The sequence below is a fragment of the Hippopotamus amphibius genome, chromosome X (genome assembly GCF_030028045.1).
Source record: "Hippopotamus amphibius kiboko isolate mHipAmp2 chromosome X, mHipAmp2.hap2, whole genome shotgun sequence".
Lineage (NCBI taxonomy): Eukaryota > Metazoa > Chordata > Mammalia > Artiodactyla > Hippopotamidae > Hippopotamus > Hippopotamus amphibius.
Window position 1 is genome coordinate 123,030,357 of NC_080203.1, and position 18,996 is coordinate 123,049,352.

Below are 18,996 nucleotides of genomic sequence, written 5' to 3' on the forward strand. Positions count from 1 at the left end.
GATTCCAGATCAACTTTAAAAGCACTTAACAGCTTTTGAATACTTGTATATGTCCACACTTTTTATGGACCTTTTCTATTTTTTTTTCTTTAAGAACTTTTATTGAGATACAATTGACATATAATAAACTGCATATATTTAAAGTGTACAATTTGATATTTCTTTTCTTATTAGTAATGTATATATGGCAATCCCAATCTCCCAATTCATCCCACTCCAACCCCCGCCCCCAGCTTTCCCCACTTGGTGTCCATATGTTTGTTCTCTACATCTGTGTCTCTATTTCTGCCTTGCAAACCAGTTGATTTGTACCATTTTTCTGTATTCCTCATATGTGTTAATATACGATATATGTTTTTGTCTTTCTGACTCACTTCGCTCTGTATGACAGTCTCTGGGTCCATCCATGTCTCTACAAATGTATGGACCTTTTCTATTTTTTATTTAGTTTCCTGTGACCCTTTGTTATGATGCGTACAAATTCAGGGTTAAAATATTGGACTGTACTTCTCTCTGATGCTTTTCAGTTCTAAAATTCTAAGGCCTTATTCCTTATTTACCTTGGAGAACAAATGTGAAATCCTATATATAGAGTTCCTTAAAAGCTCCCACCAATCCTGAGTCCTGATCATTCCATGCACCTTATCTGTCTTGTATATGTCATTCTCGCTTTTATTGCAGATTATTTGACTTTGGTATGCATCAGTACTGACTATGTACTAACTCACTTCTTAGAGTAAAGATAGGCATTTTACTTTTAGTTGTAAGATGTATACAAAAATGTTCTGATTTTGGCAATGTATTTTAATCAAGATTTTAGAGAATTTCTCAGATTTTTATACTTATGCTCCGTTTTACCTGGGAGTTAGGAGGCTTGTGTTGAACAGTTATGAAAACAAGTATCTTTTTCCTGCAACACCATTTTAAAAAAATTCAAATCTACAGAAAATTTGCAGGAAGAGTCAATGAATACCAATTAGATTGGCTAATCGCTAACATTTGCTTTCATTTTCTATGGACGACCCCCCCACCCCCACCCCCAACCACCCAACCATTTGAGAATCAGTTACAGACATCCAGATACTTCCCCCCTAAATACCTCAGCATCTTATCTCTTAAGGACAAGGACATTCTCCTACACAACCACAATGACATTATCACAGCCTGTATTCACATCTCCACAATTGTTGAAATAGCATCTTAAATCATCTGTTCTCTCAAATTACCACAAAATCAACATGGCAATTGTTTCATTTCTTGAGTCTATATTGAAGAAATGATTTTAATAACTATCTATGATCTTAATAACAATATAATATATAACTATATGATTTTAACAAGTATATATTATATGAGATAATATGTTATATATAACACATGAAATACATTGTATATACGAACACACGTGTGTGTGTGTGTGTGTGTGTGTGTGTGTGTGTGTGTAAAATTAACTCTAAGAAAACCATTTGGAACAGTATTGGTTTTAAGCTACAAATCTCTAGTTTCAAGGGAAGACCTCTGATTGAAACAGGCCCAGTGCTGCTTGTTGTCGGAACTTAGGCTTGTGGTAAATGCTAACAGAACTGCAAAAACAGTCCGTCGGTCCTTTTATATTTTCACTTGCCCACCACTGCAAGTCATATCTCTTGTCTCTCATTTTTCTCTTTACCTGTGGACTCAAGTGTGAGGGTAAACCTGCAATGGGAAACATGAAATCTACCAATAGATATTCTCATGAAACATTAACTAAAAATATATGGAGATGGGCGATAAATACAGGGTGTGTTCAAAAGAGTGCATTTTGAAACCAGAGAAAGGGGGAAAATGACAGGCACAAGACGGGTAATGGAAAAATGGAGAGGCAAAGGTTATTTCACCTCACTGTTCAATTGCTTGATCTTTGGACAGACTTCATTTTTTCCTAGGAAAGCCAAGAATAACTTATTTTAAAAGCTCGGGGTACCACAGGCCTCCGTGGCCGTGTTACTCTACTTGACGGCCACAGCAGCAGTGTCTCAAAAAGCACCTCGGGAAGAGGGTAGTGTCAGCAGCCAGGCCGTGTTAAGCAAAATGTGTGTGAAATGCTGTCTGTGGGTTCGTGTTGTCTTTGATGCTGAGGTTTGGGAGAGACCCCGACTGCTAAAGTGCGGCTGTTCCTAAAAGGGACTCCTTCCCCACCCCCATGACAGAGTTCACCTTCTACTTCCAGCCTCTCTCCCCTGGGTGCCAGCGTTCTCAGAGGCCTCCTAATCAGAGCCCCCAACCATTGAAGGCCGTTTTTTACTGTGGGCGGTGTGCTGCCCCTGCACCCGATGTGTTGGCTCTAGAAATCCCACAGCATCCCTGTGAAATGGATGCCGCTGTTACCTCCAGTCTACAGAGATGGTCAAGGATCCATTCAAGGTCACATCACTGGAGACTGGCAGATCTGGGATTCAAGTCCAGGGCCAGCCTGCACCTCAGCCACCATGCCACCTGCTCTGTCTCAGGAGTAGGGCTTCTGTGAGGAGAGCTGGTCAATGTTAGTGTGAGGTCCAGAGGCAGGACTTAGACTTGTGTCATAATCACACCTGAAGGTATAAAGAAGTAACATAGACCTTCTTTTACTGGTGGAAAAAACAAAATTAAAAAAACTAGAAAATATATACATATTTCTAGGACTGCTCAATGCTTTCACCATTGTAGAATCCATCTTCACATTGCCCTGATGCTGCAGAGAAGTACCGGCCCTGTATCAGATGAGAGGTGGGCTTGGGCACAGTGTGTCTTGGCCTCAGAGCAGGCCGCTGCCCCTCCCTTTCCATTTGCAACTTGATCTCAGAGACCCTCCGCTCCTTGCAGGCCCACCGACCAGTCCATGGGTCGCCTCTGTTAGTTTTTGATTAAAATCCAGGGAGATTTAATGATGGAGCACTTGGTCCAAACCTGACACTGTGCTGAACTCTGGTGGAGCTAGAGAGGAAGATCTAGTCCTTGGGCATGAGGAGCCCACACTTTAGTTTCTGAGAGGAGATGCATATACAGAATGATGGAGGAAGTTAAAGTTGTATACGATAAAGGACTGTATTAGTTTCCTATTGCTGCTGTAACAAATTACTACCAACTTAGTGACAAATTAATTTTTTTATAGGTTTGGAGCTTAGAAGTGGGTTGGTAGGGTTGCATTTCTTCTGGAGGCTCTAGGGGAAAATCTATTTGTTTGCCTTTTCCAGCTTCTAGAGACTGCCTGCTCATGGCCCCTTCCTCCATCTTTAAAGCCAACCACGTGGCCTCTTGCAATCTCTCTCTCTGACCTCTGCTTCATTGTCACATCTCCATCTCTGATTCTAACCCTCCTGCTTCCTCTTATGAAGACCCTGTGTTTACATTGGGCCCACCCTGATAACCCCAGATAATCTTACCATCTCAAGAGCCTTCATTTAATCAAGCCTGCAAAGTCCCTTTTGCCACGGAAGGCAACATATTCACGGTTTCTGGGGACTAGGACTTGGACATCTTTGGGGGGCCATTATTCAGCCTACCTCTTATTGGAAATGAATTAACAGTGTGTGTTATTTGTTTGGTAGGGTGAGCATAGCAGTGGTATTAAGTATGGCACGATAAGGAGAACTGGAGGGTGCCCCTAGAGCACGAGCCCACGTGGGATGGTGGGCAGAAGCCATCTCAGGGAACATTGTGAAGAGGTGATATGTATGTAGTGGGGTCATGGGGAGGGGAGCAGAGGCGCCATCGGTGATGGACCTGTCCAGCTGTGGTAGAAATCAGGGGTTAAAATATATGCGAAAAGCATAGATGGTTCCTGAATGAGGTGGAACGTGAGTGCCACATGAAAGGGTTTAGATTTGAGCTGCGATGATGGAGCCTGCTGTAGCTGGTCAGCTACTGGAAATGGTCTGCTGGGAGGTAGGCTCCCTTAGTGTCCCCAAATGAAACGTCCAAAGGCAAGGGATGTGAGAGAAGCTGGCCTTACCAGGTATCTGTCAGGTCGATCAGAAGGCGTGTACTCTTTCCCACGCTGCTATTTAGGAATTTCATCTTTGTGAATTCCTTGGCAGTCCAGCGGTTAGGACTCTGTGCTTTCACTGCTGAGGGTCCAGGTTCAATCCCTGGTTAGGGAGCTAAGCTCCCACAAGCCGCGTGGTATGGCCAAAAAAAAAAAAAAAAAAAAGAATTTCATCTTTGATAAGAGAACCTAACTTCCCTAGACTTTGTTGTTTTGTTTAAGGCATCCAGGACTCCTGAAGTCTTGAACCCATTACACTTTTATGGTGGGCTGCAGAAACTTTGGTAAAGGTTAATTAGGGCCATGTTTATCTTTACATGGTACTTTTACATCTCCTAAAGCTTTATCAGCACCAATATTCGTTACTTATTGATCCTTTTTTCTGCTGCTCTATGGCTTGGTTCCAAGAAAGGACAGATCAGTAGTGGGGATCAGATGTCAGCTTGTATTTAGGCAAACTCAGAATGGGCCAAGGTGACCCTTTTGCAGTGGAAGAGACATTTTCCTGTTAGATGAAAATCTAGGGTATTTTGGAAATGTTGGGATTAAAACTAAAGCATGCCTGAGGTTCTTTTCTTTAACCACCCCAGTAATGATAAAAGATATGTTTTAAAACTGTGATGTTCTCCTGTCTCTCAGGCTTTTTGTGGAAGGAATGCCATGAACAAAGATGTTTTCCTTAATTTTGTGGCTGAATCAGGTCACTTGTAACCCGAGAGGCAGTCATACTGTCATCTTTAGAGCTGGCAGGATGGCCTGATATCTCTGCAAGGCAACAGGTTAGGCCAGGCTTGATGAGAAGTGCGCTGTGTTCTCTGCCTTCCCCAGCCATCCCCAGCCATTCCCAGCCATCCCCTTCCAGAGAGTTTGTGTTCCCCTGGCTGCTGCATGGCCTGGACATTCTTGCACTGTGTGTGTGATAAGCGTCTCCAGATGAAGCCTCCTGTCAGTTCTCGCTCTGCTTTTCTCCTTTTACTGCTGTTCAGGGCACCATTTGGAGTTGGAAATCTACTTCCATCTGCTCCCCTATCTCTTCTTTAACATTTTCTTTGCCTCTCCCCTGGTTTCTATGGTAGCATATTTTAATCGGAGGATCACCGTGGCAGTTACACCTTGGGATTTCTTTCTGTGCTATCATTTCAGGAGGTCTTATTTATTGCTTTTGAAAACAGCAGGGATAATGTGAGCTAATACCCTAGTGGAAGACTTACACAATATATTTCACTATTTTGGCCTTCAATTTGTATTTTCATTGAAGAAATACTGTGTTCAAAGTTGAAAAAGCCAACAATTCCAAAAGGCCTATGATGAAAAAGTCAATAATCCTCACCTCCTCTATACTATACCACACTCAACTCTTATAGCTGTTTCTCCTGATATTTACCTTCACGTTTCTTTTTTTTTATTTTTATTTTTGTTTATTTTTGAGCTGCATTGGGTCTTCATTGCTGCGTGAGGGCTTTTCTTTAATTGTGGAAAGTGGGGGCTATTCTTCGTTGTGTTGCACTGTCTTCTCATTGTGGTGGCTTCTCTTGTTGAGAACGGGCTCTAGGCACATGGGCTTCAGTAGTTGCGGCACATGGGCTCAGTAGTTGTGGTGTATGGGCTCAGTAGTTGTGGCCCATGGACTTAGTTGCTCCTCGGCATGTGGGATCTTGCCTGACCAGGGATCAAATCTGTGTAACCACTGCACCACCAGGGAAGTCCCTACCTTTGTGTTTCTAAATAATATTTTCATATTGCTCTTTCAGGAATTTCTAGACTTCCCCCTCTGTTAAAGGAGTATTTAAGACTCTTAGGCAGCCCTGTGCCCACTGCATTTAACTTTTGGAAATATTTCTTTTGGAAAAATTTCCTGGGCTTGTGTTTGTCAGATTCATCCCAAGTAAGCAGTAAGGCAGAATTCCTGTTCTTAGCTGGGTCATTTGATTCCATTCTCAGTGGTTTATACCAGAACATTCCTTGAATTCCAGACATGCCAATAACTGAACAGACTACATTAAAAGACTCTTCTGAGTGGAAAAACCCAGCGCAGTAAGTAAGGCTGACTTTGAGGCGTCATAGTACACTTAGAAGAAGAAACCAGGGGAGTTTATTGCTGTGATCTTCCTAAAGGGTTCAGGTGGTCTTCAGCTGAGGCAGAAATTGAAGCTGTGAAGTGACCTAGGACTTCTTATGAATCTGTGGCAGATAGTGTAGTCTTATCTGCCCTTTCCTAGAAAATACCCAAGGGGCTGAAAGCCAAGCAGCTCAGCTTTCTGAACTGGAAGCTGATGTCCTATCTTACCTCACTCCCGTAATACTTAATCTAGCTGTAATTAGCCGACCCAAGAAGATAGGAAAGACGTGGCAGGGCCAAGAATACTTCAGAGCCGGGCACTCCATCCGCCAAGGGGTGTGGTCAGGTTTTTTTTCCACCCCTTCCCCTCAGTGACTCTTAGAGCGTACCTGGGCCACAGGGTTCAAATGGCTCAGAAAGTTCTTCTGGGGTACTGATAAGATCGGACAAGTTCTTGGAAAATTCCAGTTGTCAAGCATTCCTGTAGAGCAATATGTGGCAGTTAGGGTATAGAAAAAACAAGGAAAGAAACAACTTGAACAATTCCATTAGAAAAGGTTAACTTACCCAACTGTAGTTTGTTCTAACAACTTAAAAAAGATGAAATAAAACCATGAGATTGTAGTGAAAAGAACTGAGAAAATAGACCATTGACTAACAAGAACAGGCTTTTCATAAAAATCATGTTTCTGCATTTCGGTGAATTAATCCTAAAGATAAATCTGAAATTATTTGGTGTGAGTTCATTCAATCATCCACACATTCATTCAGTGCATATCAAATGCCAGTTCCATGTGTGCTAGGGGCTGGGAATGCGATGCTAAAAGCAAAAAGTGCCCCAGCTCTTAGAGCTCCACAGTCTCGCACACAAAGCACTCTACACACAAACCGAGGGGAGCACAGTGACGGGGAGCGCGTTGATAGAGGTTCCCGACGAGGCTGTGGTGCCTGGTAATATCAGCTCCTGGGGAAGTGCATATTGGATAGTTGAGCTAAGATTGTAATGTTAAGGATGGGTTAATTTTGGAAAAGAGGGTAGGGGAGTGGGAGATGTTCAAAGTCTGCACGGTGGGAGGAAAGAAGATGCACTTGAGGAACTGAAGGAAGGCTTGGTGACCAGAACTCTGGGTAGGAGCGGAAAGCCTCAGGAAGTGAGGCTGAAGGGCTAGGTTGGGCCAGTACCAGGCAGTCAAGGATTTGAAGCAGGAGAAATACCACGACCACTCTGCCTGCAGTGCCCGGGGGTGGGGAGACATGTGAATGTGGGGTGTGGCTAGTCAGTGAGCTCTGGCCGCATCCTGGGTGAGGGGCTGTGGTTTGGGGGGTGGTGGGAGCCGTGGTTGGATGTGGGAAGTCTGGAGCCGCTAAGCGGATAGGACTTGACACGTTGGTGATGAGGGAGAGGGTGAGATCCAGGGTGGTGCTTAGGTTTCGGACCTATGGAATGTGCTAGGGGACTTCCTTGGCAGTCCAGTGGTTAAAGACTCCATGCTTCCACTGCAGGGGCACAGGTTTGATTCCTGGTCAGGGGAAGGGGAACTAAGATCCTGCATGCCACATGGCGTGGCCAAAAAAAACCCCAAAAAACAAAAGGATTCCTTCTAAATGATTTTCTACAAATAAGTACGGTCAGCCCTCTGTACCCATGGGTTCGGCATCTGCAGATACTGGTAGCTGACTGTATTGTGCCATTTTCTGTAAGGGACTGGAGCATCCAAGGATTTTGTTATCCCCAGGGGTCCTGGAACCTGTCCCCCGTGCATACTGAGGGACAGCTATACTTTGGTATCTTTTTCCAAAATGGACAGATTTGCTTATGGAAAATCTTTAGGGAATGGAGTGTGCAGTGGAAGAGGGTTGTTATTATGAGGGATGTGAAGACAAAAGTGGAAAGTCCCAGAAGGCCAGAACTTGAAGTGTGAACATTGCCTGGAACTGACAGTTTGAGTAATGACAGGAGGGAGATCATAAAGATGGTCCTGATAATTTTTTTACCTGTGATTTGAATGAAAGGTGAGAAGCAGAGAGAAAAAGGCAGCATACTGTGAGGAGTGTATAAAAGCATGACTGTGTTTGAATCGGAAAATTGGAAGGAACGATCGGATTTTATTGTTTAGGGAACATCCTTACCCAGTGAGCATCCCCTAAAGGTAAAGCTTGAAATTTGGAAAACTACGTTTTTACAAGATGGCAAAACCGGACTTGTTTTGTTTTCTAAGGTGATTGATATGCCGGAACACAACCCTGGCAATTTGGGAGGAACGATGAGGCTGGGAATAAGAAGAACTGTTTTCAAAACTGAAAATTCAATATTAAGTAAGTTTCTCAGATCGCTTGTTTGGTAACATGGCGGGCATCATTCGCATGGCTGTGCCGGGCCACCGCCCTCCTGGAGCTCTCCATCCCATCCCCCTCACCCCTTCCCTGTCTCTGCCCTTGCTGGTCCTCCTGCTTCCCCATTCCTCTCCCTGGAAGGGTTGGTGGAACACACGTGGATGGCCTCCTTCTTATTTGCCCTCCACCACACCCTGGCCAATGGGCTGCTTTGTGCTTTACGGATGCTTCTGGGGATGACCCTGCACCAGGACAGCCCTGATTCCAACTCAGTTCTTCCGAATCCACTGGTCTCTCCACTGCATCAAGACCGGCTCCCTGTTTAGCTGTTTGTCTGACTGCTTTGAGCCACTAAATTTCTGAACTTCTTGAGAAGGGGGACAGTTATGTCTCAGAATTCTATGTCTCTGTTCCCTGAGTAGCTCTAGCATGGGACGAGGAAAATATGATGAGCTTCACTGTCTGATATTTGCTAATCTTCTACTGCCGATAAGGTTATTCTAATTTTTTTTTATTGTTAAAGGGTTTTATTTTATTTTATTCATTTACAAAATCTTTTCCCATTTAGGTTCTTACAGAATATTGAGCAGAGTTCCCTGTGCTATACCATAGGTAGTTGGTTATCTATTTTAAGTATAGCAGGTTATTCTAATTTCTGTGGAATTTTTTTCTGTACATTAACATATGATATGAGAATAACTGAATGTAACCCCAAAGCCCTTAATTCAATTTCATAAATATATCTCAGTGCCTACTCTGCGTCATATGCGCTGTGCTCAATTCTGCAGATACAGCAGTGGCCAGGACAGATGCTAGCCCTGCTCACCTTCCCTGCTCCGCGCCCCCGCCCCCACCCCACCCCTGGGCTGGATGCAGAGGAGGGAACCCAGGTTATCTCTGGCATCCAGCATTGTTCCTGTGAAGTTATAAGAATACCTTAGAAAAATGCTTCACTCAAAGAAGAATAAGACTAGAAATATGAGTTTCTCCTTCAAGGCTGATAAACAGCTTCTAAGGAATATAAAGCTTCCTAGCAAGAAGGAAATTTAAAAAGGAAAAGTTTCAAAGTGTACACATTTCCCTACTCTCTGGATGAAAAGCCAGTGTTCTCTACACCACTTTTTTCTTTAACAATATAACAGTTTTTTCTCTTCCTGGGTGTTAGCAGGGATTCTTTGGCTTTCAGATGTTTCCAGATACTTTGAAACTTTGTTCAAACCGTGGTCTAAGAGGCAAAAATGTTTAGTGAGAAATTTCATCTTTTAAAATTATATCTGCTGTAAAAGATTTAGTTATAATCATACTAAGATTTTTAAAAAGAGCATTGTGTTCAAAATATTTAAAGTTTTTACCTGTCTTGATGGAAATAAGATTGATTTAGGGTTTGTTTTTCTTTACAGTAGACATAAAAGTAACATTGATGATTTTTATGAATATTAAACACAACACCAAAGTTTGTTGCTTAATAACATCTTTTGCCTGCCTTGAAAAAAATTTTAAATGGTTTTATTAAGATATAATTTACATATACAATTCATCTGTTAAAAGTGTACAATTCACCGTTTTTTTTTTAAATTGTATTCACAGTTATACAACCATCACCACAGTCAAGTTTTTGTTTGTTTGTTTTTTAAGCTCTTTATTGGAATATAATTGCTTTACCAGCTTTTGAAGCACACCAAAGTGAATCAGCTGTACTTATACATATATCTTCATATCCCCTCCCTCCCACGACTCCCTCCCACCCTCCCTGTCCTGGCCCTCTAAGGCATCACTCATCAAGTTGATCTCCCTTTGTTATATAGCAACTTCCCACTAGCTATCTATTTTACAGTTGGTAGTGTAAATATGTCTATGCTACTCTCTCACTTCGTCTCAGCTTCCCCTTTGCCCCCCGCCCCCCCAACCCTGTGTCCTCCAGTCCATTCTCTGCATCTGCATCCTTATTCTTGCCCTGTCACTGGGTTCATCAGTACCATTTTTTTAGATTCCGTATATATGAGTTAGCATACAGTATTTGTTTTTCTCTTTCTGGCTTACTTCACTCTGTATGACAGTCTCTAGGTCTGTCCATCTCATTACACATAGCTCAGTTTCATTCCTTTTTGTGACTGAGTAATATTCCATTGTATATATATGCCACATCTTCTTTATCCATTCATCTGTGGATGGGCATTTAGGTTGCTTCCACGTCCTGGCTATTGTAAATAGTGCTGCAGTGAACATTATGGTACATGTTTCTTTTTGAATTATGGTTTTCTCTGGGTATATGCCCAGGAGTGGGATTACTGAATCATATGGTAGTTCCATTTTTAGTTTTTTAAGGAATCTCTAAACTGTTTTTCATAGTGGCTGTACCAGCTTACATTCCCACCAACAGTGCAGGAGAGTTCCCTTTTCTCCACACCCTCTCCAGCATTTGTTGTTTCCAGATTTTGTGATGATGGCCATTCTGACCGGTGTGAGGTGATACCTCATTGTGGTCTTGACTTGCGTTTCTCTAATGTTTAGTGATGTTGAGTATCGTTTCATGTGTCTGTTGGCCATCTGCATGTCTTCTTTGGAGAAATGTCTATTTAGGTCTTCCGCCCATTTGTGGATTGGGTTATTTGCTTTTTTGATATGAAGCTGCATGAGCTGCTTATATATTTTGGGGATTAATCCTTTGTCCGTTGCTCCGTTGGCAAGTATTTTCTCACATTCTGAGGGTTGCCTTCTTGTCTTGTTTATGGTTTCTTTCACTGTGCAAAAGCCTTTAAGTTTCATGAGGTCCCATTTGTTTATTCTTGATTTTATTTCCATGATTCTAGGAGGTGGTTCAAAAAGGATCTTGCTTTGATGTATGTCGTAGAGTGCTCTGCCTGTGTTTTCCTCGAGGGGTTTATCGTGTCTGGCACAGTCAAGTTTTGAACATTTTTATCACCTCAAAAAGAAACCCTGTTCCCTTTAGCTATCACCACCCCCCCCCCTCCAGCCCTAAGCCCATTACATTAATCTAGAGATTTAGCTATTCTGGATATTTCATATAAATAGAATGGTATGATCTTTGGCATTTGTGTTGGGCTTCTTTCATTTAGCATAATGGTTCAAGGTATATGCACATTGTAACGTGTCAGCACTCCATTCCTTTTTGTTTTTTTTTAACTTTTTCTTTAAAAATTTTTATTTTTGGCTTCACTGTGCGGCATGCAGAATTTTAGTTCCCTGATCAGGGATTGAACCTATGCCCCCTGCATTGGGAGTGCAGAGTCTTAACCACTGGACTGCCAGGGAAGTCCAGTATGCCATTCCTTTTTACGGGTGAATAATATTCCATTGTATGGATAGACCACATTTTGTTTATCCAGTAATCTGTTGATGGACATTGGGGTTGCTTCCAGGCCTGCCTTAAATTTAAATTGTGCATCATAGTTTGCAAAAAGCATGTGAGTATATGAGCTTGTGGTCCCCAGGAGACATACAGTTTTTGCCTTCCCACTTGTGTGAGGTCTTCCACAGGTCTCCAAAGATTGTGTTGGAGGTAAGAGATAAGAATATGACCACTGTGCATGGCTCTGTTGAGTGTTATAAATATATAAAAACAAATAGCATTTTGATGCTATTCATTCTTTTTTAAAAAAGATTTATTTATTTTTGACTATGCTGCATGGCTCGCAGGATCTTAGTTTTCTGACCAGGGATCAAACCTGGGCCCCCAGCAGTGGAAGCACAGAGTCCTAACCACTGAACTGTCAGGGAATTCCTGATGCTATTCATTGTTTTTTTTTTAAGAACTTTTTTTGAGATACAGTTAACATACAATAAACTGCATATATTTAGAGTGTACAATTTGGTATCCCAGTCTCCCAATTTATTCATTCTTTATTTAAATTTGATGTATAGGCCAGTGATTGCAATGCTGTGGATTAAGTGGAAAAGCAGAAAGATAAATAGTTTTTTTAGTAAAAGAGAATACTTTGAGATAGGACCAAAGCCTAAAGATTTGATAGACAAAATGGGTAGATTACTAAAGTGATTCTAATTTTTATATTCATCAAGACCAGTTCCTTTTTTTTCCTTAGTCACCTGTTCATTCCTTAAGGGTTATGAAAACTATGAATTTGATTTTTCTTTTTTTAAACCATTTTATTGAGGTATGATTGAAATATTATTTTTCTTTTGTTTTTTTTTCCAACCATCTGAAAATGTAAAAGCCATTCTTAGTTCGAGGGCTGAACAAAGGCAGTCGGGAATCCTGTCCTGCCTCGGGATTGCCACAGCTTATATAACCCTCATCTAAACAGAAGAGACACAGGCTGAATGAAGCACGAGGCCAAGGCTGAAAGGCTGCTGCCCTCCTGAGGAGCATTCAAGGACATCTCCCTGCTTGTCCACTTGCCTGCCTGAATATCCTATTTAGTGACAGAGTTAAGGCCAAGAGGGCTTTCAGAAGCCGTTTGATCCAGCCTCTGTGTTGTTTACCTGAGGAAGCGGAGGGCCCAGAGGTGAAACAGCTCACTGTGGGTGGGTGGGGGAACAGACCCTGGCGGCTTTTCTCACACTGTTTCTAGTCTTCTACTGGAACACAGGGCCTGGGCTCCACAGCCCACCATTACAATCACTCTCCAAAATGTAACTCTTTAAACACACATTTCAGGATTGTTAAACTAGTCAAACACTTCAGATTTGTATAGTTTGTTGCATGTAAATTACACCTGAATTTGAAAACCATGCACATTTTATCTGGGAATGTAGATGGTAGGGCTTGTCTACTTATAGTGATACCATGACTTGGTTCATTAACTAATTAGATGATTTTTGAAAAGCAGGGGGATATCGTGCAGAGCAGTTAAGTCTTAAATGGGGTGCTTTGAAAAGTGAGAAATCTAGAATGAGGTGTGGCTGGAGACGGAGGGGGTCATGCTCAGAGGGGAGCCAGGGAGAGCTCCGAGGAACTTTGGCATGAGAGGGTTCTAAGACTTCAGAAACTTTATCGTTTTGCTCATGGCTGTCAACTGAGTGTGAGAGCTGGGAACATGGTAAAGTACAGAGCAGTAGAGACTAGGTTCTGAGCTCATCCAGGGGACAGCTGACAGCTTGTTGGATAGTGTCTCCAAAATATTATAGGCCCCCGGCTTAAGTTTTTTGGTCAGGTCCCAGACATGTTGCTAAGACATCTAGGAAAGGAAACATGTTTTGTCTGTGCCAAGTGTGGTCTTTAAACCGAACTGCCACGCAGCAGAAGGAACATATTATTTGGACCATTCAGGTAGCATGTTTGAATACTACACCATCTGGTGTGGGTTTGTGCTGGTAGGAATGCTAGAGTAAACCCAGTTTAAAGCAGTCTCAAATCGTGTATGCAGTCCGTGTAACTCTGCCCTCCAAACCAGCACTCTTGCCTTTAGAATCAGAGGAATGTGCCGGGCTGGAAGTGGGGAGGGTGCTGAGGAGGTGCTTGGGGAAGCAGAGAAGGGAGAGAGCCAGCTCCTGGGCACTTTGGGGCTGGGCCGTGGGGTCGTTAAAGGCAAGTGGATGCTGTTTTGCCTTGCGGGGATATCCCATCCAGTGGCAGATGCGGATGCAGCATGACGGCATGTTGGAAGGAATTAGGAGCCTTCTGCAGTGCAGTGTGCTCAACTGGAGACCAGGTCCTGATGATTTCCCGTCAGAGTTCTGACGTGACCCTCATCCTCAGGGCAGACGACGTGAGGACAGTGAGTCGATCCTGGCAGACGTCAGCTGGCAGCGGAGGCCGGGGAGAGCTCCTCAGGGTGACACCAGCCGCTAGCAAGTGTGGCAGAGTCTAGGCTGCAAGAGGCCAGTGAAGCTGTCTGGACGCAGCAGGTGGAAATTGAATAGCTTAGGAAAAGCCTTAATTCCTTTTGGGAACCTTGTCTACATTTCCTCATAATAAGGAGAAGGACTTGACTGAAAGGCTTGGTTCTGCTTTACTGTAAGAGAAAGCGGTTTTTGTTTTGAGAGAACAGAGGCAAGAGGCCAATTAGGAAGGTATTGAGTGAGTCCCCATATTCATGGCATTAGAAATGCACAGTGGTTCAATCTCAAATTTGAAAGCACTGGAAGAGATGGGGATAAGGGGAATGAATTTTCAGGCTAGAAAAACTGCTTTTGCTTTCATATCTCTTGTCCAAGTGTTGATAGAGAAAAACAGCTTCTAGTTCCTGGTGTGATTAGATTGTTAGGAAGTTTGAGAAAAGAACTACGCCACACAAAAACCTTGGCTGGGCTAAAGAGGTGATTTACAAAAAAGTTTGAAAGAGGTCACCAGGGAGTTAGGGACGCGGAAAGGCCGTGCCACGGTAACATGTTGCGCTGAGACAGGAGTTTGAAAGCAGCGTGGTGGGCCTCGGGAGAGGAGTGGGCCAGCCTCCCCACCTCCCCATGGACAGCCCACACTGGGGGTCCCCCTCTCCCCGACTGCTTCTTGCCTTTTGCTTGGGGCTTTCCCAGCAAAGTGTATTTGTGGTTATGGGGGCTCAAAGATTGTAAGGGATTAAAGCATTTATGTCCCCCTTACTGGACCGGCTCTGTCCTGAGCACTTCATCCGTGGGAACTCAGGGAGGGGTTACAGCCCAGCCCCTGGAGCCACACCGCCCCATCAGAGCCCCCTCCAGCCCCAGCTCTCAGTCACTGGCTGTGTAGCTGCTTACCCTCAGTCCTGCATCTAGGAAATAGACATCAGAAGAGCTGCTGCCTTGTGGAGGCCTTGTGAGGGCTAAATCAGTTATGCACGTGGGTTCTTAGAACAGCACCTGGCACAGGAAAGCATTATTCAAGTGCAGTGTTAGGATTGTGAATGGGGAGGGTTTATTATATTGACCCGCAATTCTTCCAGAGCTCGGGATAAACTTCAGTTAGTGGCCTGTGTTAAGAATGGGCTCCCACGGGGGTGGTGGGAGGGGAGGAGAGGCGAGCCAAGGGGTGGGTAGCAGGGAGTCCCTTCATCTTGCAGGTTCTCTCCAGCCCCTCCGTTCTGGTTTCCTGGCTCCCCAACCTGCTAATATGGTCTAGCAGAAGAATGCGGAAAATCTAAGAAAAGAGATTTAAAAATAGGATGAGAATACTAAATGGGGGTGGGGGGGTGGGGAGAAGATACAAGCAATGGGAAAGCATGTGACCCTGCAGTGTAGAGTTAAAGGGAGGGATTAGCTTTGTTAAACTAGAAAATTTACATTTTCATAATAGAAAGTTGAGATAAAAGCAGATCGTGAAAAATAAAATTAGGGAAAGGGAAGGAGTTTAGATACTTAAAAGAAATGGGATGTTTTCTAAAAATTAAAGGAATGATCTACTAAAAGCCAAAAGTAAAAAATGGAGAAGGAGAAAGATAGTGTCTGGTCCGGATTGTGTGCTTTCTAAGCACTGGTCACTAGGACATCTTTTCAGTTATCCCTCTCAATACCCCTGGGACCCAGCTGTGTTTTGCACAAGAGAACAATGTCACAGCATGGTGAAGTCACTTGTTAGAAAGCCACTGAGCTGATTTCAGAGCCCGAACTCTTGACCACCTCATTCTGCCCAGTGGCTGGACCTTAATCAGAAAGGGGATGGAAACCTCCAAACAGCTCCCAGAGCTGAGCCTCCTCATGCCGAGAGCCCCAAGACAGGCTTCTGCAAGTTTCAGGAGGACTGTCTTGTGGGAGGAGAGCCAGGGAGTACAGGGAGTGAAGAGCCCACCCCTAGCTTTTGAAAGTCAGTTGAAACTGGGTGCTTGGCTTGAGGAGGGACACTGAATCAACCTTGGAGTGAGCATCTGGGACAGTAGGACCAGGTCAGGAATGTGAAGGAGTCACAGCCAAGTATGAGAAATGCCATGGCTTAAGCTCAACAATCAGTGGCAGTTACAGTGGGCTTCAGAGTTAGAGAGGCCATAGGGAGTGGTGGGGCCTGGGGCAAATTGACAAGCACTTGACCCATCGAAGGAGTAATTGCTACAGCTGATATTTGCATGAAGATCTGTGGATTCACTGTTGCCTATCTTCTAAATTTTTAAGAGAATCTGGGAATCCAGAGTTTTAGGAGAATCTGATTTTTTGATGTTTAAATTAAAAACATTGTGTGTCTGCCAACACTGTGCAAGCAAAATACACCAAAAATCTGCACTCTGGGCAGCCTCTTGGGGTCTCTGAATTAGAGAAACACTGGCAAATCCTTGTACATACATAGAGAGCTCTAGATCCTATCATGCCTAATTAGTACAGGGCAAGGTTCTGGGCAGTCTTAAAAGTGAGATTAAGACACTAGTACAACAGTTAAAAGATGTTTGTGCAAAAGCACAGCAGGTCTGCTGAGAAAGAGGTACTGAAGCCCATCAGGTAGTGATTTTGGCTTTTGTGCACACTACGGGTAATTTATTCCAGCCCCCTGGAAATAGAAAATGTGGAGGTCAGGTAAAAGGTAAGGATCGGGAGGTATAGAATGGGAGCATATGGCTGACAGCTTCCCGGGGAGTGAAGGTGGGAGAGGAAGGGAGGGTGTAAGCTTGGGCAGCTGTCCCCAGTGGCGGATATAGATCAGGGAGGTAGGGCAAGGGGAATCCAGAGAGGAGCAGAGGTCACAGATGGGGGCCGGGGGTATTACTCAGGTCCTCACTGCAGACTGATCTGCTGGGTTTTAGAGAGCAGTTCAGTAAAATGACAGGAACGAATGCTGGGTTGCAAAGGGTGGGGATGGAGGTGTTGGATAAAGGGTGAGTCAGAGGAAGAGGGAGTGGTGGGGGCAAGAATGGGGCTGTTTACCTTTTACTTTTAAAAATTTTAGTTGTAAAATACACATAACATAAAATTTATGATCGTAACCATTTCTATGTGTACAGTTCAGCAGTGTTTATTCATATTGTTGTGCAACTGATCTCCAGAACTTTTTCATCTTGCAAAACTGAAACTTTTTACCCATTAAAAAACAACTCCTGATTCCTCTTGCCCCCAGCCCCTGGAAACCACCATTCTGCTTTCTCTCTCTGGGAATTTGATGACTCTGGGTGCCTCACATACGTGGAGTCATCTAGCATTTGCTTTTTGTGGCTGACTTATTTCACTTAGCATAAGGTCCTCAAGGTTCATCCATGTGGTAGCATGTGTCAGGATTTCCTTCTTTTTTAAGGCTGCATAATATTCTATTGTATGTATTTACCATTTTTGTTTATCCATTTATCTGTCCGTGGACATTTGGGTTGTTGCCATCTTTTAGCTTGTATAGCTTCTTGGAGAGAAAATTTTGGCTCTGAAAAGGAGAGAAATAACATAGATTCAGACGCTAGGATTACTAACAAGAGGGTGAGGATGGGCAGAATCTAGCCAGTAGCGAATTAGAGAAGGAGAAGGTATAATTTGGCAGGCATGTTGTTTCTGAGGTTCCCATTATATGCATTGTTGGTGTCTTGCTGGCTACATTGAGAGGATTTTGTAGGTCCTAAGACTTTATCAGGTGTCTTTCTCTAAAGCTTTACTGCTACTTGCTTCTTAAGTGAACATTAAGCTTATGTGCAGTTAATCTCTGTTGCATTTTATTTTGTCTCCAAAAAGACTAGGGCAGGAAGGGAGACCGTGTCACTTTGTCATTGTTGAGGATGTCCCCGTTTGCCTAGGATCACCACGTGGCACATGTGCTCAATAAATCTGTCCAGAGAAGCGCTCCCAACAACATGGTGTATCTATGGCTTAGTCTTTTCACTCCATACCTGGATACGGTGTGCATCCAGCAGCTTCCAGCATCTCGCTTGTCATTGATTGTCCCCTCTACAGCACGTTTGCTGACATTGTGGCTCAGTGGTTCCTGACCAGGAATGCACAGGGAGTCGCTCGGTGCTTTGTAAAAACCCACATGCCTGGGCATTCTCCTGAGAGCATCCAAATCAGAATCCCTAGTGCCAGGGCAGCCCTGCAATGAGAGTTCTTAGTTTTTGATTTTAAGGTGTTTTCATCTGGTAACATTCTGAGCTGATTCCCAACATATAGTTTTAACAGAAATTTTAATTTTTTTTCTTTTTTCATAGATTTGGCAATGGATTAATTTCATAAATTCATTCTTGATAACTTTGTCAGTGATTAAGAAAGATTTTGAGTGCACAAAACAGCATTTCCAAAGTTCTGAAAACATGTTTCATCACGTACCATACATGCCCCCCAACCCCCCCCCCCAAATATGTGCTTCATTCATTAAACAAATATGTATCGAATACCTGGTTATGTGCTAGACAGTGGTCTCGAGAATTGAAGGGATGGGTCCCTATCTTATCTGTTATCTTGTAGAATTTATGTTCTACCTTCCATTCTTTCTGTTTGAATTTTATAGTCTAGAGATAACAATAACAATCACATGGTTTACTTACTGTTTTAAGTGCTTCACATGTTTTGATTTATTCAGTCCTTACAACAATGCTATGAAATAGACTATCATCACCCCCATTTTACAGATGAAGAAGCTGAGGCAGAGAGGTAAAGTAATTTGCCCAAGCCACACATCCATTACATGGTATAGGGGAATTTAAAGCCAGGCAGTCTGGCTCCAGAGTCACTACACCTCCCTTCTTCCTGTCACTTCTGGGATTTCATAGGAACACAAAGTTTGCCTTAAGTTGGGTAGCAGGCACAAGCC

At 43.3% G+C, this 18,996-nt stretch overlaps 1 protein-coding gene across 4 annotated transcripts in view; it reads left to right on the forward strand.

The window, feature by feature from the left end:
• Positions 1 to 18,996, forward strand: part of CTPS2 (CTP synthase 2) — a 121,137-nt gene that overhangs the window by 71,671 nt on the left and 30,470 nt on the right. For all 4 annotated transcript variants that reach the window (XM_057718982.1, XM_057718981.1, XM_057718984.1 and 1 more), the window contains exon 14: positions 8,282 to 8,378. In XM_057718982.1, the coding sequence (XP_057574965.1) occupies positions 8,282 to 8,378 (97 nt within the window). The remainder of the gene's footprint in view (positions 1 to 8,281; positions 8,379 to 18,996) is intronic.